Raw genomic sequence first — 25,327 nt, 5'->3', positions numbered from 1 at the left:
GTAAATATTATATTTATGATATATTATGATACCAAGATGTTAAACGCCAAAGAAAACGACAGCGCTTCTCAGTTGCTATGACGATGCTAAGGGGCGGGGCAATATCACAAGGCTGACAGACTCGTTACCCAATTAGATTGTTAGACTTTATATTGACAGTCTTTTCAACCAATACAGTTGCGGGTTTGAGTTCTGGTGTAGCCAATCACGAAGCTAAAAAAATGCACGTAAACCTACAATGAAATCAAGGTAGAAGGTGCAGAAATTTCGGGCGAAAATTGGTGTGACGGAAGGGCTGCCTGCAGGTTTGTTAAATATTTTGAACCATATTGCTACAAAGACACTTCCGTTGGATATTGTGCTGTTATTTCCGGGAATAATAAATAACAGAAATGTCGAGCGGTAATTAGACCGTTTTATACGGCGCCGTGCTGTAAATTAGCCTGCTAGCTTGCTAAGACGAGCCTATCTCAAAATGGAGAGTTTCCTGCTGTTCAGTCGCAACAGTCAACAGACAATTATTCCCCTCATACTATCCAACCAAAGCAAAGTATTGCACGCAGAAACAAACGGTATATAAAAAGATGGCAGTTAAATGGTCTAACGTTAACCAAATCCCGTGTTGTAATTTTGCAAGCCATTTTGTGCCCGTAGATCGTTTGTGCAAAATTCGGACGTTTGTTTAAAATGTTTAGACAGGTGGTCTTGTTAAAGTCCGCAAAATTGACATGTATTTCTCTTGTGAAGTTTAGTAAATGCCGCTGTGTTGTCAATTAAAGAAGGCTTGTACTGTTATGGTAACTGTAACTGGAAGGCTAGCAGGCTAAATGCTAACGTACTTGCGCACCATTTTGAAGCACTGGGCCTTGACACAGCCCTGAAACTAGTCCTTATAACCAGTGTGAATGTTAGTTAACTGTTTAAACGGTCTTGTATTTGATACAATTAATTGAATTAGAATGTTTTTCTAATTGCTTGCTTTTTTGCATACCTTGTTTGCATTTTTAATTTGCTTTTAAAGTAACCGTATGTCGTAAGTAAACATATTTGTATATTATCAGTCAAGAAAAATAACAGAAAAGTACCGTGGTATATTACCATTTTTGTAGACATAAGCCGTGGTAATTCCAATTCCATGGTATTCTATAAATTAGCATGTAAATAACGGTTATCATGAAAAAGGTTATATTCAGTACCATAGTAAATACTAATACTGTCCCATGGTACAGACACCGACTTGTTTGACTCCCGGCCTAAATAACATATTTTGGAGTAAACAGGATAAAACTGTAGGACAGGACTTGATTTTATTAATCTGGAAATTATTGTATTGTGAAAAGTTGTCTCTGTATCAGTGGTTTTCAACAGGTTAGTCACTGGTTTATTCTGGGAAATAATGGTGCAATATGCAAATAATGAAACTAACTATGTTATCATGCATAGTTAGGATGAAAGAATAAACAGGCTTATCTGTTGCCATGCAAAAGAAAAAGAAAAGTGTTTTTCTAAGGAGAAAACACTTTCTGTTGTTGTCAAAGACCATTAGTCCAGACAGTAAAACACTCCAGTATTGTATCATAAATTCATCGTTATTGTCCTGTTCAGTCTAGAGATCATGTTAAAAGTATTGCATATTGTTGGGCCTATGTAGTTATTCGTATAATCAATACATTTTGATTCTTGATTTTAAGGAGTTTTCTTAAAAGGAGTTTTATATATGGAACAAGCTATTACCAAGGAAAGTGTGTCATTAGGGATGCACCAATATGATTTTTTTTTGCCAATACCATGTCCCAAGCACTTACAAACCTGTACAAACATGTTCAATACAAGTAGCCTAGTTTGAACCAATGTAGGCCTATTCCTTAACTTAAAAAATAAAGAAAAAAATAAGTCCTTGTCATTATTAATTAAATGAATAATAATTATTAAAAGGAAACATTTAAAAGTAAAATTAGCTACTGTTTCAAATAACTGCACTTAGCTGTGTGCGCTGAAGCTGAGAGAAGGAACACCGGTAAACTGAAGCGCTTTGTTAACGGGTTAATTAAATCAACGAAACGCATCCTATATGAGATTAATCAGATATTTATACAACATGAACATATTAACTTATATCTGCACAAAATAACATGAATTTGAACGAATTAGCCTATGTGCTAGTCAGCATGTGTAGCCTAACTCCTTTTGTGGATGCACTCCTCCCATAACAACGTGATGAAACGCGGCAACTAAACCCAAAGAATTCACAACGTTTTATTACAGTAGTGTTGTTGTTATAATGGTATGTAATATGACAGCTCCAATCATAGTTATTATTGTTGTGCATTGCTGTTTGAGCTGCATGAGCTGAAGCTAAAGATGATCACCGGTAAACGGTTTACTACCGCGTTAACCAAACAAACGCATCCGATATGAGAAAAACACACACACACACACACACACAAAATAGATATAATATTACAATTGCACTTACAATGTCACAAAAAAAAGGCTATCAAATACAAAAATTATAAGCAAAAGCAAAAATGTTATCGATAACATAAAAAATGAACACATCGGCCGATACCGATATGGTGGGCGATATCTCGTGCTTACCGAGTATTCGTAAAGATATTTTTGATTTCATGTGGACTTAAAAAAGGTATTTTCTGCAATGTTTTTAACACTCAACACACTGTCTCTTAGAGTGACCCGTCGAGGACAGCCTATTCCATTTTGACTGCTGGCTGAAGACAATGGAGACAAAAATTGATCAGCAGGAAGAAGAGACCACTTTCAGTAACATTGACACTAACGGTAATGTATAGTCTTTGAAGAGTGCAACAGTGCCCACCCACTTTTTTCGTGGCTTTGGTTTTGGAAGTATTTTTTAGAGGTCGACCGATTCATCGGTGGTGCCAATAGTTGATTGGTGGAACTATCCTTATCGGCAAAAATCCATGGCGATAGTTTTTCCGGCTTGTGTCCGTTGCTGGAGCAGCTGGAAAGAGTACGCAGTCAATACACAGTACGAGAGCGCAGAGAAGAGACTGCTGGCATTATACAGAGCGAGAGCGGCCTCTAGAGGCCAAATAAAAACTCACTGCACCGCGTGTGTTTATTGTAATGCGTGAGGCTGCACGGAGATCACAAGCTGCACGCACTGACACTTCAGATGCCATTTAAACCACCGACAGCGAAACTGTATGAATACAGAACACTATAATGATATGGCAAGATGGACTGTAAAGTAATTCATTTGTTGACTGGATGCTGGATTAGCAGAAAAAAAGAACAGAAGTATGTTTGCCGTCAAGGCTATGAGGACTCTAACATTACCTCAAGCAGTTAAAACAATGTGCCAAAAACACACGCAAACCTGACCCAAATGTTTAATGTTGCAATTGTTACCATCTATTTGCATTAGTTTATATCCAGCTGGTCAATTTTATGCATCCATTAGCCAGTGAAGTTGCATATTTAAAGCTAGTGACGTGATTGCTTTCTCAACATTGACATGTTCATGCAGCCGACAGAAACACAAACAAATCAGAAACGCATTCTATTTTTTTTTTTTTATCACTGCAATTTATATTGTTATTTTGATTAGATAATCAAAATCAAGTGTTCTAATATAGAAGCAAATAAAGTGACAGACTATACATGTAATATACATTTAAGTAATTTAATTATCTTTTTAATTTATTTTAATTAATCTGGCTTTTGCAGATATTAAAGATGGCCATCTTTAAGCATAGCAGACTCTTTCGATTTATATGAAATGGTAACACTTTACAATAATATTAATTTTTTATCATTAACTAAGGTTAATACATGTTGTAGTATTGTTCATTGTTATATATACTAATACATTTTAAATTGAGTTTTAATTTTTATTTCATGTTAACCTTAGTTAATGTACTATGAACTAACATGAATGATCAAGGTACAATTGTCTTGCTCAAATATTAATACATGCTGTAAAAAAATTATATTGCATAAATGTATATACCGGTACTAGTTCATGAAAGCTAGCTAATACATCCTTGTTAACAAATGGGACTTGCAAAGTGTTACCTATGAAATTTACGTGTGTTTCTAGGTTATAGCTAAAGAAACCTGTAATATTTTAATGTTTAAATTATTTTCTGTAGAATTCGTTCTGTAGAACTTTTCATTTGAATATATTCATGTTTATATATTTATTTCATATAGCACATTTCAGATCAGCACTGTTTAACTTGGAGTGTTATGTTTTTTTCTTTTTCTTTTTCTTTCTATATCCAGTATCCATTTTAAAAATATCGGTTGATTAATCGGCTATCGGCACGTACGGTCAAACCTAAATATCAGTAAAATCCACGGTCGACCTCTAGTATTTTTCCCATACACTAAATACAGGGGTAAACAGGGTCTTCCAGAGGTAGATGAAAACCCATTTCTTTTGTAGTGTAAACGCTCATGTGTTCGAATGCGTTCAAACAGCCACAAAAGACGGCCTACTCTCCGCCTACTGACTTAATGCGTAAACATTATGGGAAGCGTGCTAGCCAGATGGGATTTAAACTTTGTTGGCATTAAAACCCAAGTTTGGTTTGAAGATGAAAAACATGCAAAGCACAATGTTCTCTCACCATTACTGATTTCTAACACGCACTCACAGCGTCCGGCTTGGCTATCAGAGCAGAAACGAAAGCTGATGCTCTCTCGGTTTTTCCGTCATCTGTACGTTCTGTTCATACTGTATGTAAATTGCGCAAACTTATTATGTCCGTAACATGGAAAATTTGAAAGCCCTTACATTTATCCGCCCATTGACCCTCTCCTTGAAGAAATTAGGACAGAACTGGTTGAAAGTGGACAAAAGATACAGATACGTTCTACTTGTGATTCGATCATCCACAATGCATCTTAACGGGTTAGTTCAACCAAAAATGAAAATGATGTCAGTAATTACTCACCCTCATGTTGTTCCAACCCCTTAAGACTGTCTTTCATCTTCGGAACACAAATTATGATAATTTTTATTAAATCTGAGAGCTGGATCACTCCTCTTTAGGCTTCTATTGTAATTGAAACTTGCCGGCCCAGAAATTTAGTAAAGACAATGTTTAAAATAGTTCAAGTGACTACAGTGGCTCAACCATAAGTTTATCAAGCGACAAGAATACTTTTTTTGCGCAAAAAAACTAAACAAAAGTAACGACTTTATTTAACTATTAATTTTCTTCTGTGTGTGCCTCCGAGTGAGTTCACGTAGTGTAACAACTTCTGGGTTGTACGTCAGAACGTAGGCTCACTATTGGCCAGCATCACACACATGACCAGCGACAGCGATTAGCAACTCTGGAGCTCACAATAGGTCTAATAGTCTTTAAAGATTTATAAGATATCATTAAAAATCAATTCGCCTATGGAGAAAATGAGTGGGATTTTTACTTCCAGATCCTAACTGTTGCACACTATTGGCCCAAAAGCTTTAGCTTTCAGCACAAAGTGTGTATATGAATGATTGTTAAAAGCTTTTTCTCTGGATGTCTCCTTTTGACTTCTTTAAACCGCTTTCTATAGGTTCTCAAATTTTGTAAAAACCTCATCCACTAGTGTCTGATTATGTTTTGAATTCCATGCTGGCACTCTCTCAGAACGAGCAGTTTGATAAACAGGAATGTCTTAATTGTGGTTGAGGCTCAAGTGCCAGATTTGTGTTCCCTCAGGCAAGCGCCCCGCTGAGGACATGGATGAGGAACAGGCATTCAAACGCTCCCGCAACGCAGATGAAATGGTGGAACTCAGGGTGCTTCTCCAGAGCAAAGTGAGTAAAGCCGTACACATGCACTTTTCTTCTCCATTTCTTCAGTATAATGACATTTTAACAGTGTAATTTTGTGTTTTCAGAATGCAGGGGCTGTGATTGGAAAGGGAGGCAAGAACATTAAAGCCTTGCGCACAGATGTGAGTATTAAGACCATGCTGCATGCTTATCATGAGCTTTTAAACAATGTCCTCCAATGGTCAAGTATTAACAAGACTTCTGACAACATCCTTTGACCAACAGTTGTTTTCATGAGCATTTCAGCTTTATCAGTCAAAAACACGAATCAGTCGGATTTGAAATCCCAGAAATCAAAACTCATGACACCAATCCGTCCATTAAAATCCCATTAAAATCCTCCAAAGATTTGAATGCATTTGATCCTGAGGGCAGATCTTCCGTTTTGTAGCTATAGGTTGGCTCATTTGGACAGACAAGCTCTCTGAAATGGGGCTATTTTGTGAGTCTTTGACACTGTGTATATAAGGGGAAGTACTTCTCAACGTTATATTGTTGAAGGCATTCTTTTTCACTCTCCCCCACTTCGAAAACCCAATTACAGATGTCTTGACTCTTGAGCTGACCCATAGTCCTGTATGAACCACTGTTGCCCAGCGGTTCTACATTTAAAAGTGTCTTTAGATCTGTCCAGCCCTTTTTCTTGTGCATTCTTTGCCAAGTCTCTTCAAAAGAAAAAAAATTGGACAGTAGATTAATGAGTAAAGCCTTGTATTCAATTAAAAATGTATTCCTTCTCCCCCTCTTCCCTCTCCTTTACTTTTTTTTGTTTTTGGCCACCTTCCTCCGTTGCCCATGTACTGGATCGACTTGCCCCTCCTGCGTTGCCCACCTTGATGTTGGCCCAACCTCCGCCCCTGATCGCCCGCCCGCCCACCTGACACCCCGGTTGGCCCCGCCCATAAACGTGCCCCTCCTTAAACGGGCACCTTACTTGACATCATGTGATTGAATGCCCCTGCCCAATGCCAACCTCCACGACCAATGCAGTACAATGCCAGTGTATCAGTCCCAGACAGCAGTGGCCCAGAGCGGTATGTCCCACCAGTTATTGCCTCACTGCCTGATTAGAAAGAGAACACATGTCTTTGATAACCTGCCTTCTGTTTCATTTTAACATTTTCACACATATAGCCCCCCCCCCCTTTTAAGAAACGTGTATTGTTCCATTTGACTTTTTTTTTCTTAATTTTTATTTTTTTGTATATATTTAAATGTCTTTTCTCCTCCCCCAACACCCCCATTAAGTCTTTGAATATAATTAGCGAACTTTCTTTGTTGCACAGAATTGTATGTAATCAATCACTTCTCCTGCCTCAGATGAAGAGAGACTGCACTCATATTAGTCTCTGCTGAATGTGTGGATTAGGGGTGGGCGGTATGACCATAATGTGATTTTGGTGCACATTTAACAAAACATTTATTTATTTTGTAAATGACCATGATGTAATTCCACTTTTCAGATAATTGAGCGAATTAAATGCGTTTCAAGCTAAATGTACTTTTTATATTGCTTTTTTTATTTGGAACATAATGTATACAAACCAAAATACCAGATTATTCAACAAAAGATTAAGTCTGATATGTTAGCTTTAATATATGTACAAGGAAAGACTCAAAACAATAAAACTATACATGTAAAATTTGATTGGATAGTCTGCGTTCAGATTTGTAAAATAGGCTCACCTGTGAACACGCGTCAATTGAATTCAATATTTGAGAAGTTGCATCGTTCCTCAATAACCAAAACCAACTAAATTTGTCTAGTGGTGGGAATCTTTTGGAATCTCACAATTCGATTATAATAAATTCTTGGGGTCATGATTCGATTAAAAATTGCTTCTTGATTTTGAATAAAATTGATTCAATATATTCAAAGATTTGATTTTAGATTTCATTCTAAACTTGTTTTTGTATTAAATTTTATTGTCCTTGCAGCCCCCCTAAGAACCTGTGTCCCCAATTGATATTAAATACAGCTCATAGGTATAATTAAACTTTAATTAAATTTGTTGAATTAATATTTAATTGTTTTACTTCATCAATCAATTTATATTATCTAAATATTTTATATTGAATTATATTATTCATAATAAATTACATTTCCTAAATTTTTTTTTTTTAGGATATTGGTAACTACCGTAGTTATATTGTTTACATTTGCTCCCCTGTTACACTTTTGCTATGTCCCTATGCTAAGGGACTCGTTTTTTTAATATCTGGCAACACTGGAGCTTTATTTAAGAGAGGGAAGAGTTCAGAAGACAGTATAAGTAGAGCAGCAGTTTGCTGAACAGCAGCTACTGTTAGTGTTATTTAATATAGTAGTTTAAATTAGACACCCGTTGTAACCACATTATTATTTTACTCAAACCCGGTTAAAACTGAAACTCAGCCTTACATATTCGCCTCTCATGGCATGAGCACGTCTTTTGCATCGTCGATATAGATTGGTGCAGGTATGACGTCACTTTGTAGGCCAACTAACAGTTAGCATCACATTGGTTCCCTTAACAAAAACCCATTAGGATTTTTCAATAGGCTTTTGGATTATCGTGAAAAACAAGGTCTGTGATCAACAAAAGTTTATGATACTTAGAAGTTTTGTCCATCAAGATTATTTTCACAGATGAACACAACTTTTGTGAGTTTTGAAGCCTAAATGCAGCTGCCAGAAGCAAAAAGCTAAAGGTATGCTATAAACTAACTACACCACGGTTCCATGACTTTAATGTCACCATCACTAAGCTTCTGACAACTCTTTCAGTTTTTATCTAAAAACTTTTACCCTGAAAGTTTGAGTTAGAATAGTTTGAGCACAATTATAAGCATAATGAGGTTGTAGAAGCGTACTGAGTTTACCTGTTTGGCGTGATGGTGTTTAATTCCCCCGACAGCCTCTTTTGTCCCATTTAGCCACTTGTTAGCAACTCCCTTTTTCAAGACACATAACCGCTTAAAAAAAAATCATGAGTGGCTATACTGATTTATTTTGTCGTAGAATAAAACGTGGAAGTGTCTTGAGCAGGGTCCGAAATTAACACCCGCCAAGCGCCAAATGCGGGTAGATTTTCCATTTGGCGACTAAATCTCAAAAGGCTATCCGCCACACTGGCGGGTGAATGTTCATACCAAAATAGTAATGTAATAAAATGTTTTTAATAAAATGTTTGTCCCGCCATAGTCTTATCTGATCGGTGAGTAGCTGAATGTAGACGAACTGCTGCGCGTGTGACAGGGCGCATCTTTAACTGAAGAACGAGCAGAGAGAGAGAGCGAGCCCCGGTCGCGCGCGCGGTCTCTCTCTCTCTCAGTGGAGACAGGCGAAAGGCTTCACCGTCTCCTAAGCGCTGTCTTCAGCATCCGAAATTAACACCCGCCAAGCGCCAAATGCTGGTAGATTTTCCGTTTAGCGAATAAATAATAAAATAAAATGTTCGGACACTCGGGAGGTCGTGAGATATTGCACACGTTACGAGTCAGTTAAACTGATATTCGCTTCAAAGCAGCAGGTACACGGCACGACTGTCCGTGAGCTTTCGCGCTAAACACAAGAGACCGGAGTTTTCAATGTTGCAGGCAATAGCTTCAGATAGAAAATGACAGAAATGTGTGTGAACAGTAATGGACAGATTATGAACAGCTAAATGAACAGTAGCCATCCCTTTCAACATAAAAACGAGAGAGAGAGAGAGAGAGAGAGAGAGAGAGAGAGAGAGAGAGAGAGAGAGAGAGATTAAGAGTGTGTGTGTGTAAAATAAAAAATAAAAAAATTATTATAGCCTACATTTCAAATTTTGCTCTGGACAATTTTTTGTTTGTATTCAACATAATACCTTATTATCTCAATTAAATGTACTGAAATTAATGTATATGTGACACAAAAAGGCTGTTTATTATTTTGGCCGGTAAAAAATATGCTTGGCTGGTGGATTTTTTCATCTACCAGTCCCCGTGGCAGGTGAGCCAAAAAGTTAATTTCGGACCCTGGTCTTGAGCTTGTGTTCACCACAAACCTTGTTTCAGCCATTTTAACCAAAATCCCATTAAAAAAACCCATTGACTTCAGAACGATGGAACTGGAAGTGCTAAAACAGCTGGTTCCGATCAGTGGCCAATCTTTTGGAATTAAATAAATATAATATGCACTGTTGCATTCTCAATATTTGGTGATTTAGCTTCCAATACAAGATATGTTCATTCGCTTTTACAAGCAGGTATTGTTCATTACAGCAACTGCTTGCACGTCCACGTTGAACGCACTTCTTGTGTGTAAAAAGTACAAAAAAGCTTGTACCGTATTGCTGGTAATTATACGTTATTTAAAGCTTTTTTCTATTTGTTAAATTACTGATATGGAACTTTAGTTGTCAAGTAAGCTTCATTTGTCCCCTGTTGCTTGCAAGCCTGTGTGCTCTCTAAACTGTCCTGTGCTGCACCGTTCTTTGTTCCGTCAACATCACATTATTAACAGACATTTAGAATATCAATTTATGAATTGATTCGAATCACTGGAAGATTGAATCGCGATTCATTTTTGAATCGATTTCAGTTTCGGTTCTCGGCTAAATGGAAACTTTAAAGTCCCCCTGTAGTCAATCATTTTATTCCTTATGTATCGCTCTCTACTTGGCCTTTTGCTTGACTCTTATCAAACAGCTAATAACGTGTTACTAATGTTACACAAACATGTTCGCCATCTCAGTCTGCCTTCTAAACATCAGTATCCTTAGAAACCCTTTGAACAACTTAGAACATCAGTGGAGAAAGGCATATAAGGTTCATCATAACATCGTAATATACATCTTATACATAATTCACCCTCTATATTGCTAAATGTACTCTATTTGTCATATCAACAGAAAAGTATACTGGAATAACCTGGCTTCTTTCGTGACTCCCCTTCTTCATAGCATAGTTAATGATATGTTGATATCCGTGACGGGATTGGTTGTAGTTTGTGACGTAAGGAACGTAGGCAGATTTCTTTTTCGGTGCGCGCTGCGGCGGTTCGGGTGACACTGATGTGAAACCAGACTTCATTCGCCCCAATGGAAAGCATATTTGCACTGTCTGAATCGTTCCCTATCCTCTAAATAGTACACTATCTGTCATTATTCATGAATAAAATTTCAGATTTTGGCTGCAGCTATTTAAAATGTAGGGGGCAGGACGCTATAGACTCTAGAGAGCATTTGATTGGACAGAAAATGTGTTGAAACATGTTGGCGGAAGTAAGAGACTAAGTTTTGAATGCTAATATCTTCTAAATGCAAATTTTGTCTTGTTTTGCAGCACACTAGCTTATAGATAACCTTAAGGCTAACATATTCATACTAAAAGCCAAAAAACTTCATGGCGACTTTCATTTCCTTTTCGATGTTTTGTGAAAATATTAATTTATGTGCATTGCTAGTATTTTTGCATTACTTCTTGGTCTTTGCGGTAACTTAAAACAGTCCTGCCATAATATAGCAAAATATCTACCAGTTATCGCGTCCTATGCATCATTATACTGCCCAGCCCTAGTTTGGATGATTTATTTTCATAGCTAATGATACTGACAGTGAACTGTGGAAAAGCCCATCTCTTTTTCGCTCTGTCCTTGTTGACCCCAACCCCTGAGCCCCCCTCCCTCACTGTTCACAACATCACTGTCCATGATTCTGAGCTAGTGCCGTGGCGCGGCCCTCTCTGTCACTCATCACTGTTGTCTTTGATTTTTCTCTGGTGCTGCATTTCCTTCCCCTTGTTTTTTTCCTTCTCTTAGCCCACATACGTTCTGGTTCTTAATCTGCAAAAATCTCTCATTCTTTCCCTTCCCCTTCGCCTTGGTCTTTTGCTGCTTCTGTTTGTTTTTGGTTTGGTTTCTCTCGTCGTTGAGAGAATGTGACGTGCTGATGGCACCATAGAGTGAATTGCAAGAGACTTTATTTTTATTTTTTATTTCTTACTTCTCCCAAATGATCTGGTGGTGGCATAGTGGTAAGCAGGCCTGTCTTGCTCTCTCTCATTTTCTCGGCTCGTGTAGCCGTACAGTGCCTGTTCAGTCTCAGCCCTTCCACTGTCGCCCATCTCTTCAAGGCCTGTTTTAATTGAATGTGCGAGAACTGAGTGCATGTCGATTGCCCGTATCTCAGTCCAGTGTTGGAAGACTTAAAACATGTGTTCAGCAGTCCTCTTTTTAATTTACTTTCTTTTGGTTTAAAGTGTTATTTCCCCCTACTTCATTGCTTTGTGGTATGCAGCAGGGCTCAGGATCTAAAGTTTTGTATCTGTTTTTTGTTTTCTTTTGCTTTTTATCTTTCATTTCACTTGATGTTCTGCTACAGTATCCTGAGTGTGAGTGCAGATATAGAGACCATTGGTGAGATTCTGCTGAAGATCATCCCTACACTGGAGGAGGTGAGCATACCAAACCCAGTATCGAAGGTATTAAAACCCCTATGAAATCCAAATTGGTGTTTTGCAGAATTTAGTCCATATTCGTTAGGTTTGATGTCATCTGTACGCTAGTCTACTCTAAAAGTTGATGCATTGTTCTGAACGCATATGATTTTAAAAATATTCAGTGAATAACAACTTAAATTTTGAGTCCGACTTTATACAATATTCTATTCCAAATTTGAAAGCTATACTGTAGACTGGGGATGCACCGCGCCACTTCTATTATGAGCGCGCTTGCTACATTTGAAATAACGAATTTGCACGCGCAAAAAACGTGATATGGCAACGTGACATAAGCCTAACCTCTCGTTAGTTGAGCAGGTAGTCGGAGGAGGAGGAGTAATGTCAGCAGTTTGGATATATTTTAAGATAAGCAATGATGATCAAAGTTGAGCAGACTGCAAACTATGCTCTGCTAATTTGTCAAGAGGAGGGGTGAGAATTAGCTCCTTTAACACAAGCAATTTGATTATACAAGTTGTATATTTACTTTATTATAGTCAGAAAGTAAAAAACATCTGATGAAAATAATACCATTACAGGTCTTCTAACAAGGTTTTAAGTACTCATATTGGCAAGTACCCAAATGTAAGTACTTGGTCTGAAAAAAAGTGGTATCGGTGCATCCCTACTTTAGACTTTGTATACAGTACAGTAGTGCTGCACGGTTAATCATATCGCAATCGTGATGTCAAGCCTATGTGATTATATGACGCAAAAAGCTGCGATTTTATATGAAATAAACTAATTAGGGCTATTAACGCAGCAATTGAGATGCTCTGTCAGCAGTGACTGGTCTTAAAGAGACAGTACACAGTAGCCACTAATTATCTTTCTCGTTAAAGTTAATCAAAGAACAAAGGGAACAGAGAAAATGACTAACTGCTCTTGACTAAAGAACTTTTATAACTTTATTTATCCAGTCATTTTTATCCAGACATCAATGACTTATTGATCATTATAGGTGTTATTAATAATTTAGTAGTTGTTGCTAGTTTGAGTTGAGAAATACACATTTCAGCATTATCACTAATCTGTGTATGCATTTTCTTTGAGAACCAAGCAAGTTGACTCATGAAACCATTTGATTATTATTTCGCAATATTGACCTCAATAATCGCAATATGACATTTTCCCCAAATCGTGCAGCCCTACTGTACAGTTGTATTTGTCATTGCTAAAAAAATATATAAACTGTTTTAAAAATATTAATTATATCAAATATTTCAATGAATAAACAGAGAAGCTGTGGATGTGACGATATATATGTTGGTTTGCACGTGTCCTTAAACATTCTTTTTTTTCTGTATATTTGGTAGTATCAGCACTATAGCGGGACTGACTTTGACTGTGAGCTGCGTCTGCTGATTCATCAGAGTTTGGCCGGAGGCATTATCGGAGTCAAAGGTGCCAAGATCAAGGAACTGAGGGAGGTAAGCACAGTGCTAAAAATACCACGTCGTAAAATAGAGTTTGGAGCCAGGAAGCTTAAAATATTTATATCAGTTTAACCAAAAATATGTATTTCTCTGATGATGATAAATTGTATTCATTTTTAAGAATACCCAAACTACAATCAAGCTCTTCCAGGAATGCTGCCCCCACTCCACTGACCGCGTAGTGTTAGTCGGGGGTAAACCTGAGCGTGTGGTTGAGTGCATCAAGGTCATTCTAGAGCTGATTTCAGAGGTGAGATTATGACAGAGATGGAAGGACTTTGTTCCCCTTTTTTTTTATACAGTTTTCTCGTTTGACATTGTAGCAACATCCACAGTTTCTTTAGATAAACACTTTGCTTCATAAATAAAGCTTATATTTGTCCTGTTATCTGTAGGCTCCTATTAAAGGTCGAGCCCAGCCCTATGACCCAAACTTTTATGATGAAACGTATGACTATGGCGGTTTTACCATGATGTATGAAGAGCGAGGGCGACGGCCTATGGGTGGGTTCCCGATGCGCGGCCGGGGAGGGTTCGATCGCATGCCTCCTGGCCGTGGTGGCCGTCCCATGCCCCCTTCCAGACGAGATTATGATGATATGAGCCCACGCCGTGGACCACCTCCACCCCCACCAGGGAGAGGAGGACGTGGGGGCAGTAGGGCCCGAAATCTGCCTCTGCCCCCACCACCACCACCCAGAGGAGGGTATGTAGAGAATTTTGCTTATTGTGCATTGCAGTGTTTTCTACAACCTACATGATTTTATTTTTGTAAAAAGGGCATTGGCTAATTCTAATGATAATAATAGGAACAGGAGTCCAGGAAGCCCTGCTGTATTTATTTATATTCATTTAATTTTTTTAAATAAATGTTGCAATTAGGTACCCTGGAAATCCAGAGTTCTCGCGAGAGCACAAGTTGAATTTTCTCAGCGAGTTACTCTGGTGTCGAGTAATAATGCTCATTAAATATGCCCGTCTATCTGAACTGCACCAATCACATCGGGTTATCTGATATAGGCTGGCCAGAGGCGAGATGACATTAGTCATTAGTAAACATTGCAAGATGGCTATGGATGAACACCAGTTGTTTGGAACGGCTTTGGGCGCTACAATGAAATATTTAGACTTGCCCTTTTCTCTAAAAGAGGAGCAGAAGACGGCGTTCGAATCATTCCTTTGCAAGAAGAAAGTTTTTGCTGTTTTGCCGACCGGATACGGCAAAAGTATAATCTACCAGTTAACTCCGCTCAAGTTCGGACCCCAAGACAGACACGAGAGGCGGGGAACAGAGTAGACGTGATAAATTTGAAGTTGCAAAAAAAAAGAATGCCTTTGATCAGGAGGTGAGGTGAATTAACAGACTGCAATAGCCTGGACTTAAGTTGGACCAAACTTTTCGTAATCTACATTTTTTTGAGTACTAGATGTGTTGGGCTATTTAACATGACATTTTAATTGTATTATGCTGAAATGAACGAAATTACTCAAAAGATTTGTTAATTTTGCTGAACGAGATTCAAAGATTTGAGTCAGTAAAATGATCCGAAGTCCGAACTTCCCACTACTACTCCGCTGGTAGCTAATCGTATGGGGCTTAGTGAAACATCACCACGTGTATTGTTGTGATTGGTCGTAGTGTTAGCCAATTGCGTGCAGTGAGATTTTCAAATGCATGCTTGGTGCCGCCCCTCGAGCTGGCCGATTTTCATTAGTCGACACCAGACCATTAATCTTTCAGATTTAGGTCTGGATTTCCAGGCTAGCAGTTAGAAGCATTTTTATTATCTTTTCCACAGTTGTTTGTGTTTTGTTTTGATACCATTGATATTGTTGAATGATGTAAATGAGGGAATCAATGCCGTTTCGGTGAGTTCTCTGGACAGTGTCCTATATCATGAATCATACCAGAATAACTGATTACACCATTTTTGTTTCCAGAGGTGATAGATTTTCCCACCAGAGCTATCACAGCAATATGGACGACAGACCAAGGTAAGTAACCACAAAAGCAGAAAATGTAATGGCACGCTACATGTTTGCAAATCAACATAAAAGGAGAAAGCACAATTAAGGACTCATGACAGGAAATTCACAGGCAGCGTGTTCTCTTTTGTCTTGTCGCGATTTAATGGTTTAAAAGCATTTGCATGAATAAGGGTGGGATCATATAATGTAAAGCTAGCCTATGGATGCTGCGTTAGTTATTATAATTTTTTTCAGTTTAACGCGTTACAAATATATATCACATGCTTTAATCCGTTAACGTTGACAGCACAAATATATGTATGTGTATATATATGTATATGGGTTATTTCAGAGCTTTCAGATGCATGCTCACTACAAGCATATCCAATTAAGCATGTCTCTTTTCCTGTAAGCAGTGACCGAAGGGGGCGACCTGGAGACCGCTACGAGAGCATGGTGAGGATAAATGAACAGCTGCATGTGAATTTGTATTTTTGCAACATTTATACTGAGACTCATCACTTGATTGTCATCTGTCATTGTGAAGGATTAATTAATGGGCACTTTCAGAAAAAAGTGTAATGGCTAGCTTATTCTTTCTCTCTGAAGTGACAGTGTAATAGATGCATATGTGAAGCTCTTATGCCTAGTGCACTGGTTTGGCCTGCTGTTGCTTGGCAACAGATTTTTGAATCACTTGTTGCCTTGGTTACCAAGGAGCAGTTTAATACGTAGGTGAAAGCCATCACACTCGCCAATGAACTTTGTGCAACGCTGCTCTGAGTGAGTTGAGCGCTCTGGAAGATGGCAAGCCTGTCGTTGTCCATATAGAGGAACAAGCTCATGCATGCTGAATTCTTCTGTACAAACTGATAGTTTAGAGTCTAATTGGATGAGGTACATTCGAAGCTGCTGTAATATAGCCAGTATGTTCAGCTGGACCATTTGCAAAAAAACGCATCCAGGTCTTGTTTCTATAATATGAATTTATCAGGGATCTATCAATCGTCTAATATCAACGATGTAATAAATTCTATAGAATATATTTTTATAACGACAATATAAATTATGTTGCAATAAAAAAAGACCGTTTTAGAACCATTAAGGATGGTTTTGGCATTCTGACAAATTCATGACAAACTAATCCTTTTTCCTCCTTTGATTCCTGATACCATAATACTTATTCCTTCCATTTTCATTGTTCAGTGGGCTCACTATTGTAATACAGAAAATGTAATGCAATTAATTAAATATTGTGATTTTAAAAAAAAATGAGATTACAGTAATGAAAATTATGCAATAGAAATCAGTTTGAATTATTTATTGATCACTAGTATCTGTCATATTGCTGTTGCCACAGTTTTTTTTTAAAGCAATAGGCCCTTTGAACCCAAGTCTTACAAGTGTTTTACAGTGGTAAGGAGTGTTAGGTGTGTGAAGCAGTGACCTAAAAACCTTTAAGCGGGGTATGGCCTCGAGTGGTTTATTGCTTTAATTTTAAATGTATGTGTCAGATCGGGAGCTTGAAAAATTAGTTATCCATGTAGAATGTGCTTTGAGTGTATGCTTGTGCTTTTTGAATTGACTCCATGTTTTTTTTTTTTCATCTTTGTACACAGAGTGGAGGTGGATATGGTGAGTGTTTTTCACACACACACACACACACACACACACACACACACACACACACACACACACACACACACACACACACACACACTAGCTCAAGGTTACCTCCAGTCAAACGGAGCACTGCTCTCCTCTTGATAGTGTAGTGTTTCCTGCTTTTCTCTCTTCATCCTTCACTGTCGTAGCTCTGATATCTTGATCACCTTTTCCATCTTTTCTTTTCTTGTTTCACCTGAAGACAATAATTCTTCTTGGGAGCCCTTCCAATCTGGTGAGTGTCAGATACTGTGATAATGGAATATGAATTATATATTTTAATTATGCTTGTAGAGTGTGAATGAGAGACCGACATATAACTATAAAATGGCTGAATCACAGTAAGATGTTTGTGTCATCAGGTGGTCGAGGTTCTTACAGCGACATTGGTGGGCCTGTTATTACAACACAAGTGACCATCCCTAAAGATGTGAGTGTAAAATGTGTTTATTTAAAAAATATATATTTATTGTCCATATTATATATAAGGTTATTATAGTTTGTGCTTTCATACTATTGTAAAAGGAAATTTCTTAGATTTTTGCTTTTTTTTTTTGCTTTTTATTTGATGGTGCACATAAATGAGTGGGAATAGTTACAAGAAAGACAAGCGGGTGGGAAAAGACCCGAGTCTGATTTGCCCACATCTAAGCCCCAGTGCCATTTTAGTATTTATATACGGTTTATATTTATGCAGATCCTTATTCATCTCATGACTGTGGCAAATCTGGCAGCCCTGACAATTTGATCGCTCTGATAATGGTGCACATTAAAATGAAAGCGACCCATACATGCTGGGGTGGCACATAAGACTACATATTACTTTTTTAAAGTTTTATTTTCTTGGGAAAATTGGTTATCATCCATTAACAATGCAGGCAGAAATTCGATTCCGCTACTATTTGGAGCCGGATGTGATGACATGGGGACGGTGATAAAGGTCTATACCAAGCCCTAATTCACACCCAAAGTACTGCCTTTGAAAAATAACTATTTAATTTTGTTTCAGTTGTTGGCAGATATTTATTTTATTTAACTCAAATACTTGAAATCAATTGTTTTAGCATACCATAATAACCCTAAATCGTACTTGCTAAAGCTTTGCCCAACTCTTGTTCTAGCTGGCCGGCTCCATCATTGGAAAAGGCGGACAGAGGATCAAGCAGATTCGTCATGAGTCGGGAGCATCTATCAAAATAGATGAGCCTCTGGAGGGCTCAGAGGACCGGATTATTACCATCACAGGCACACAGGACCAGATTCAGAATGCCCAGTATCTACTACAGAACAGGCAAGTCCATCACATATTCCATCACTTTACCACAACCCCATCCTGACATCTAACATCATGTGTCCTGACCAGGTGCGACAGGTTTCCAGCAACTTTTCTGTGCTCACAAAAATGCTGTGCTGAATCCTAGCCAATCAGAATGGGATTTTGGACCAATTAGATTTCAGTGTGGGTTCTGATTCCACTTAACAATTATGGTTCTTTAATGATTTCATATAAGGATCCTTATAGAACTTTTTTTTTCTGGACATAAAAAAATTTTATGCAAATTGACTGCTTTATATTGTCATACCTGGTTTGAACACAGTTACACAAATCCTTGTTTCCTTAAGTATACGAAGTCTTGTATTTTGTTAGGGTAAAAACGGGGGGCTTTCGCACCGGAGGAACATTTTCATAGTTCCTATAACCAGGGTTTTTCCTGCATAGAGAATTATGAGGCGGCCGCCTCTGTCAAATTTCGTGCCGCCTCCGGCTCTCGACAAATCTCGAACTGACAGTCACATGCTCAGATACACTTTTTCCACCGTGACGGTTCTGTTGCGGGTTCCTGGCCTGTGTCGAATCTCAAACCGTATAGTTTGCCGATAGTGCTGCGCGGATCACAATCCGCGGGTCGGGCAAGCCAAGTGATAAAAACATAACATCCCAATTAATCGAGGGTGAATGATGGATAAATCATTAATGTGTTGAGTTTAATAAAGACACGGAACTCTCATCATCACGGTAAAACGCAATGAACGTGCGTCACTCTTTTACTTCTTCTCCATTCTCTTCAGGGAAAACCAATCAAGGAAAACATATCAGGGCTCGACATTTACGCTTGTCCGGGACACGTGTTTTTTTTTGTTTTTTTTTTAAGGGACAAGTGAAAGAGAATTGTACTTGCCCAACCGGACAAATGCCCTGATTAAAAACTTGGGAGCACTTCGACTCTGCGCAGTAATATCATCACTCCTGAAAAATCCTCTCCCTCTCATTTGATATTACTGCGCCGAGAATATATCAAAGTGCTCCCAAGTGCTATTCCGCCATACATTATAGTCATCCATTTTACCTGCTTTTACCCTACTTGGTCGTGTAACCACTCGTGTAACTGTATTTAAATAGTGAAAACGTGGAAGTGTTTGGTCACTTCTAACTTCATCTCTGTTTGGTCCCTAATGAATGAACTGGGCTAAGCTAAGTGCTATCAAAGTGTCACCGCGCGCCAGAGCGATAACGCATGCCATACGAAACACTGGCATCTGCAACTTTCCTACTGGCGGTGCGATTGCATCCAGGAAAATGGCCCTAGGGAAAAAAAATAGTTCTCGGGGAACTGTCCTGATGGCTAGATCCTGTAACTGAGTTCCTATAACTCTCTGGTGTGAACGCCCCTATAGAGGTGCTGAAATGCTAATCCAAATTGCCTTGTCTCTTTTTGCTTTTGTATGTGGAACTAAATTGTATTTTCAAAAGTTCTACACACTTGCTTCATGCTTCATATACATTTGACTGCTATTTCATGCACTTCTCTTTGCCTGACCTTTCACATTTTTTTCCTTTTGTGAAATGTGTACAAAAGGGTTTGTTTTGCTAGTTCCATTTGGGATAGAATCCAAACATAATTTACAGAGGGGCAAATGAGTTGGACCCAGGAGAGTGGAGTAAACGCTGGCTTGCTTCTGTGTGGAAGACTTGTGATTTTGTTGTTGTTAGTTAGATGAAGTGACAACAAATCACAGTCTGCCCTACAGCACAGGCCCAGCATCATCTGCCCCCACCCTCAAACACATTTCACCCACCCTAACTGAAGAGGCCTGCCAGTTTAACCTACTCTGACTAACATCTGTACTCTCATCTGACCATGTCTTTGCTGGTTTATACTCAGTCTGAAATCAAGCTGTTTTGAAGTCTTTCTGCTGTTTGTTGATTCAGCATGGACATAAACCAGCCTTTCTACTGTTACATGCTAGCTTTCTACTGTAACTGCTTTCTAATGCAAAACTGGCTCCTGTCTGTAACATGCAATGATGTTCTCATGCAAATGAAACACTCTTATTATTCACTCTTACTGCATGGGTATTAAGTCATTTAGTTAAATATTAAGTCAGCATGAAATCAAAATTGACCCTGTTTTACTCTTGTTAATTGATGTGGTCTTATTATCATACAATTACTAAGATATTTCCTCTCACTGAGATGTATCACAAATATAGTTATTTTTGCTACAAAACCAAAATTTTAGATGCCATTGAATTTTCACAATTCTCAATACCAATTTCGAATTGAGTGCTGCCGAGTTGAGATTTTATTTATGACGTAAGGAGAGATGACTGACAAGACGATGGCGGAGTTTTTGGTGCACAACATATCCTGAGCGTCATTGACAAATTGATCAAAAGCGATTTCAATACCCTGCATATTGATCGCAGCTCCCTGATGCTCGCAAATTATATACGACATCTCTCGTCAACCCTAGCTAGCTAAAAGAGCCAGTTGGACCAGTTGATTTTTAAGCCCGCGACACACCATGTCGACGTCAAACGAACTAGCGGCGACAAAAGCTGACTGTAAAAAGCTGCGCATGAACACACTGTAAGGACGAAAGGCGACTGTCAACTAGCATGTCTTCTGCGCCTGCATGCAAGTAAATATCTGTCTATTTCAGCAGGTATCAATAGTCTGTTTTCGTCATTCAAAAATGGAAACCAAAATTAGGAGTGCAGATATACAAACCCTAAACAAAGCAGTGCTTGCTTTCCATTTTGAATATCAATCACGCTGACCTCTTTCTTTATTCCAGTCGGCTCATGTTATGAAAATATTCGTTCATTTGAATGCTAAGGTAAAATTATAACCGCCTTCTGTCTGTACCGTCTTGACGACTTTGCTCGCAATTTATATGAATTGGGTAACTTGTAATATATGTATGATTTAGCAACATGAATGGCATCATGTTTACGCTTGACCACATATCCGTTGTCACGGAGAAATGATCAACGTCTCTAAAGTCCCGTATTATGCCGTCCTTCACTGACAGATACTTTTCAGGGATCGCTGTTTGAGAAAAGTACTTTCGGTCAGGATGTACATATCGTGTATCTAAAAGCCTGTAGCATGCTTTGAACGCTGGCATCTCAACAGTACGAAATGGCACCATTTCCTCAACCAAATAGTGAGTCACGCTGTCAGTAAGTGCTCGCCACTGATTGCTGTCACTTCAGTACTTCGCTATTCTCGCAAAGGCCTCGGAGAAACCGTGTGTTGATGACCTCAACACCGCGGTAGGACTCTCATTAGTGCGGTTATCGTCACAGCCCAAGGTATAACGGCTAAATCTAATTTATTTGCCATAGTGCTTGCACGTTAAAGCATAGCTGCTAAAATATCAAAACAAAATATGAAGGGAAAAACTGGTCATCCGTACTTATTAACTAGTCGATCCCTACCTAATTTGAGTTAGTCAAATTTCTGATGTTTTAAAGCAGCTGTGTGTGGGCATTACAGAGATAGGACAGCAGTAATGTGCACGTGAGTTTCACTCTGAAATAAGAAAAGTATGAAAATGTTTCATGTTGACTTGAATACCTGTTGCTTGCTAGTATGAGTAAACCTTAAAGATGCTAAGAGTCAGGAAACAACCTTAAAATGCTCTCATAAGTAAATCAACATGTTTAATAATCTTTCCTGCACAGTGTATAATAAACCAGATGATGTACTCACTGCATTTACTTTTTATATAATACAGTTTTTGTATTGTTTATTGTAACAGCGTTTTCCGATTATAAATCACTTGGCCGCTGGCTGAACTGTCCCAGCACTACGAGGTTTTGTCTCTGTTTTCATCCGTGTCATTTCCTCTTTCAGCGTGAAGCAGTACTCTGGTCGGTTCTTCTAGAGGGTGGAGATCGAAGCCAAACTGCCATACCCATTCACTTCAACTTGTTTTCAGAACCTACATTCCTCTGCTTCTTGGGTAGATGTGCTCCCTGCCAGTTCTCCTAACAATATTTTTTAAACCACATATTTGAGGGAAAAGTTTTCTCAAAAGCAAGTGGATCCTCTTATTTCTTTAACATATTCTTTCTGCACGTGATTTTTCCATTTTGATTGTACTGTTTTGTAAGTTGAGGGAGCCCATCTGTGATGTCCGCTGTTGGCCTTACCAGAGCTGCATGCTTAGTCTGTGCAACATGCAGAATGTAATCTTATGGGGTTTTTTTTTTTCTTTTTTTGCCAATGAATTTATTGTCGCATTATCTTGTTTTCTTTATGATGAGACTTTGGGGGAAGTGTAAATATTAAGTTCAGTTCTTTAAAGTTTTAATATCAGTGCCGCTTTATTTAAAGGATGAACATCTATTTTGATTTGAAAAATGAAGGTTTTCAGGATGGGAAAATGATTCATTCCTGAGTTTTTTTTGTTTTTGTTTTTTTTTTGGTAGTTTTCTCAACCCGATTTTCAGATTCGAAAAACTTCAAGAGATCGATTGACCGTTTCTACTCCATTGACATTGGGATCTGTTAAATCTTGCTGGCGCTTTTGTACGTCTGTTTGTAAGCATTTTTACCATTTTAGATGGATCTTTCTAGACTTTTCTCTCCACGGTTTGGGGGAGGAGGGGAATAAAAGCTTCTCTGTAAAAAAAAATTGTGGCAGGTCTCTTCCATGATCTCATATCTCTTTCTTTCTCATTGTCCCCTCTGGTGTCTTTGTAGAATGTGCTGCAAATCTAAAAAATAAAATCTGTGCCACCTTTTACTAAAACATGACTTGTTGGGTGTGTTTGTGTCTTGGTTGTAGTGCTTTTTCAATGAATTTCCATTCAAAGGGACAGATGCAATTCAAATGTGCAGTGCATATAGGAATCTAGTAACCAGGGTTATTTGAATGAACTAATAACCAGTTCTGGGTAGTAACTGATTACATGTAGTCTGGATTACATAATCGGATTCCCAAAAGTACTTGTAATTAGATTATATTAAATTTTTAATATATTATATCCATTAATATATATATATATATATATGCATGCACATTCCGAAGTTAAATGGTTGTAATTCAAGAATGCTTTGGAATATAGTTCTAGATATAAAATATCTTTTTACACCACAGACTGGATAAAATCAAGCGTTGCTTGGCAATTGGTTGACCTAATTGGCATTATCTAATTGTGTACTTAAATTTAACAGCTGACATCTATTCAACCTAATTCATTTGTGAGACAGTTTAACAGAAAGATGGACAAAACCAGTGAAATGTCTACTGATTTGATAACTCATGAGTTATTGTCATTTTATTATCATTTTCTAAACTGTAGTGAATAAACTATAGATTTGTTGTAATTTGTTTTCACTTTTTTTCACCCCATTCACTAAAAATCTAATTTAGGTCAAGAAATGAATTTCCCAACATACAAGATTTTTTTGGAAATGTCCTACATAATTAGGAACCATTAACTATAAAACTCATGATGAGACCCAATAAGACACTAGATCAACAGGTCAAGTTCCTAAATCATATTCTATGGAATGTTATGTTTGTCAGAACACAGAACAATTGAAACGACAGTAAAAGGAAAACATGTGACTGTAAGGAAGTGTAAAAATCATGTAACTATATAATCAGTCAAAATAAACCCTGAGAGGGTGATCAGGACAGATAATGAGAACATTTACATTTTGAAACTGATTGCTAAAATCCTGAAATATTTTGATTAAATTACTTTTGTTCAACAGATTATGTTTGTAATCATTTAGCTCCCTGTATGACAAATGTCTCATCTATTTTTTTGTTATTTTGGAATCATGAAAGGATTACTTACAAAGTATAGGTTCCTACATTCTAATATAATTTCATTAAACAATGTATTAAGATTAGTCCAGAGTTCCACATTTTCAGTTTCAAAAATTCCATATATTTCCAGACTCAAATATCCAAACCTTGTGGATTTTTTTCAGACCATATTTAACATAAATGGGTCATACATTTTCAGCATTATATTTGGTATATAGTGCAGTCATCTGTAAATACTTTTTTTAATGGGTTTTCTTGAAGTAATAAAATGCACTTACATGATGAGAAGAAACCTAATACAATTTATAACTTGCAATATTCACCTCTGATACATCAGCTTGATATTGTAATAGTTGTTTGATGTTGCACAATCACCACACAGCAAAGTAAGTCTGATTTAGATGATCATTTGCTCCTTTATCTGTTGCTGGTTCGAGTGGCATTCAAATAAACATTATTTTAGTGAAGTTCAAAAGAGATTTGCTTAAAGACAAACAGTTTTGTATAATGAAAATGTGTGCATTGAATCCATTCGGTCGTGTTTGACAATCACTAAATGATCACTAAACATTTGCCATGAAACATTCTGCTTGTAGGCTATACTACATTTATTTTATTTGAGAAATTCCTAATATTATATTTTAGAGTCTGGAAACAAATATTTTTCCATGCTCGGTTTTCTTCCCCCCCCCCCCCCATACTTTTCCAGACCTGGAAATTATTCAAATCAGATTACATTATTTTCTATACTTTTCCAAACTGCGTAGGAACCCTGAACAGGGAGTGGATGATGCTGATAAGCCTTAATGAACATTACAGGCTATTAGCAGACAAGTCCGAATCATTTTAGCGATTCGGTTGGTTCGGACGGTTCATTTTATTGAGTCGATTTCAAACATTGATTCATTTGAGTCAAACCA

At 37.8% G+C, this 25,327-nt stretch overlaps 1 protein-coding gene across 8 annotated transcripts; it reads left to right on the top strand.

Moving 5' to 3' along the window:
• Nucleotides 1-173: 173 nt before the first annotated feature.
• hnrpkl (heterogeneous nuclear ribonucleoprotein K, like) lies at nucleotides 174-23,382 on the top strand. 8 transcript variants are annotated; one of them, XM_079608533.1, is made up of 16 exons: nucleotides 174-305; nucleotides 2,689-2,799; nucleotides 5,700-5,797; nucleotides 5,881-5,937; nucleotides 6,806-6,849; nucleotides 12,148-12,247; nucleotides 13,582-13,695; nucleotides 13,823-13,951; nucleotides 14,097-14,407; nucleotides 15,643-15,696; nucleotides 16,086-16,125; nucleotides 17,289-17,304; nucleotides 17,537-17,569; nucleotides 17,697-17,764; nucleotides 18,456-18,625; nucleotides 22,478-23,375. In XM_079608533.1, exons 2-16 carry the CDS (start codon nucleotides 2,739-2,741, stop codon nucleotides 22,506-22,508), a joined length of 1,326 nt encoding a protein of 441 aa, XP_079464659.1. In that variant the 5' UTR covers nucleotides 174-305; nucleotides 2,689-2,738; the 3' UTR covers nucleotides 22,509-23,375. The 8 variants fall into 8 exon arrangements, with proteins under 8 accessions (XP_079464659.1, XP_079464661.1, XP_079464660.1 ...); XM_079608535.1 differs by having other exon boundaries at nucleotides 12,148-12,220; nucleotides 22,478-23,374; XM_079608534.1 differs by having other exon boundaries at nucleotides 12,148-12,220; nucleotides 16,083-16,125; nucleotides 22,478-23,374.
• Nucleotides 23,383-25,327: the final 1,945 nt, after the last annotated feature.

This window comes from Phoxinus phoxinus (assembly GCF_949152265.1).
Source record: "Phoxinus phoxinus genome assembly, chromosome: 3".
Lineage (NCBI taxonomy): Eukaryota > Metazoa > Chordata > Actinopteri > Cypriniformes > Leuciscidae > Phoxinus > Phoxinus phoxinus.
Note: the sequence above shows the minus strand (reverse complement) of the source record. Positions and strands in the feature narration are given on the sequence as shown.

Excerpts from the sequence above, each read along its gene's own strand:
- hnrpkl (XM_079608532.1), top strand. The coding sequence starts at position 2,739 with ATGGAGACAAAAATTGATCAGCAGGAAGAAGAGACCACTTTCAGTAAC. Across the intron at positions 13,952-14,096 it reads TTCTAGAGCTGATTTCAGAG|GCTCCTATTAAAGGTCGAGC; the intron begins GTGAGATTATGA and ends TGTTATCTGTAG. Across the intron at positions 15,697-16,082 it reads AATATGGACGACAGACCAAG|CAGTGACCGAAGGGGGCGAC; the intron begins GTAAGTAACCAC and ends TTTTCCTGTAAG.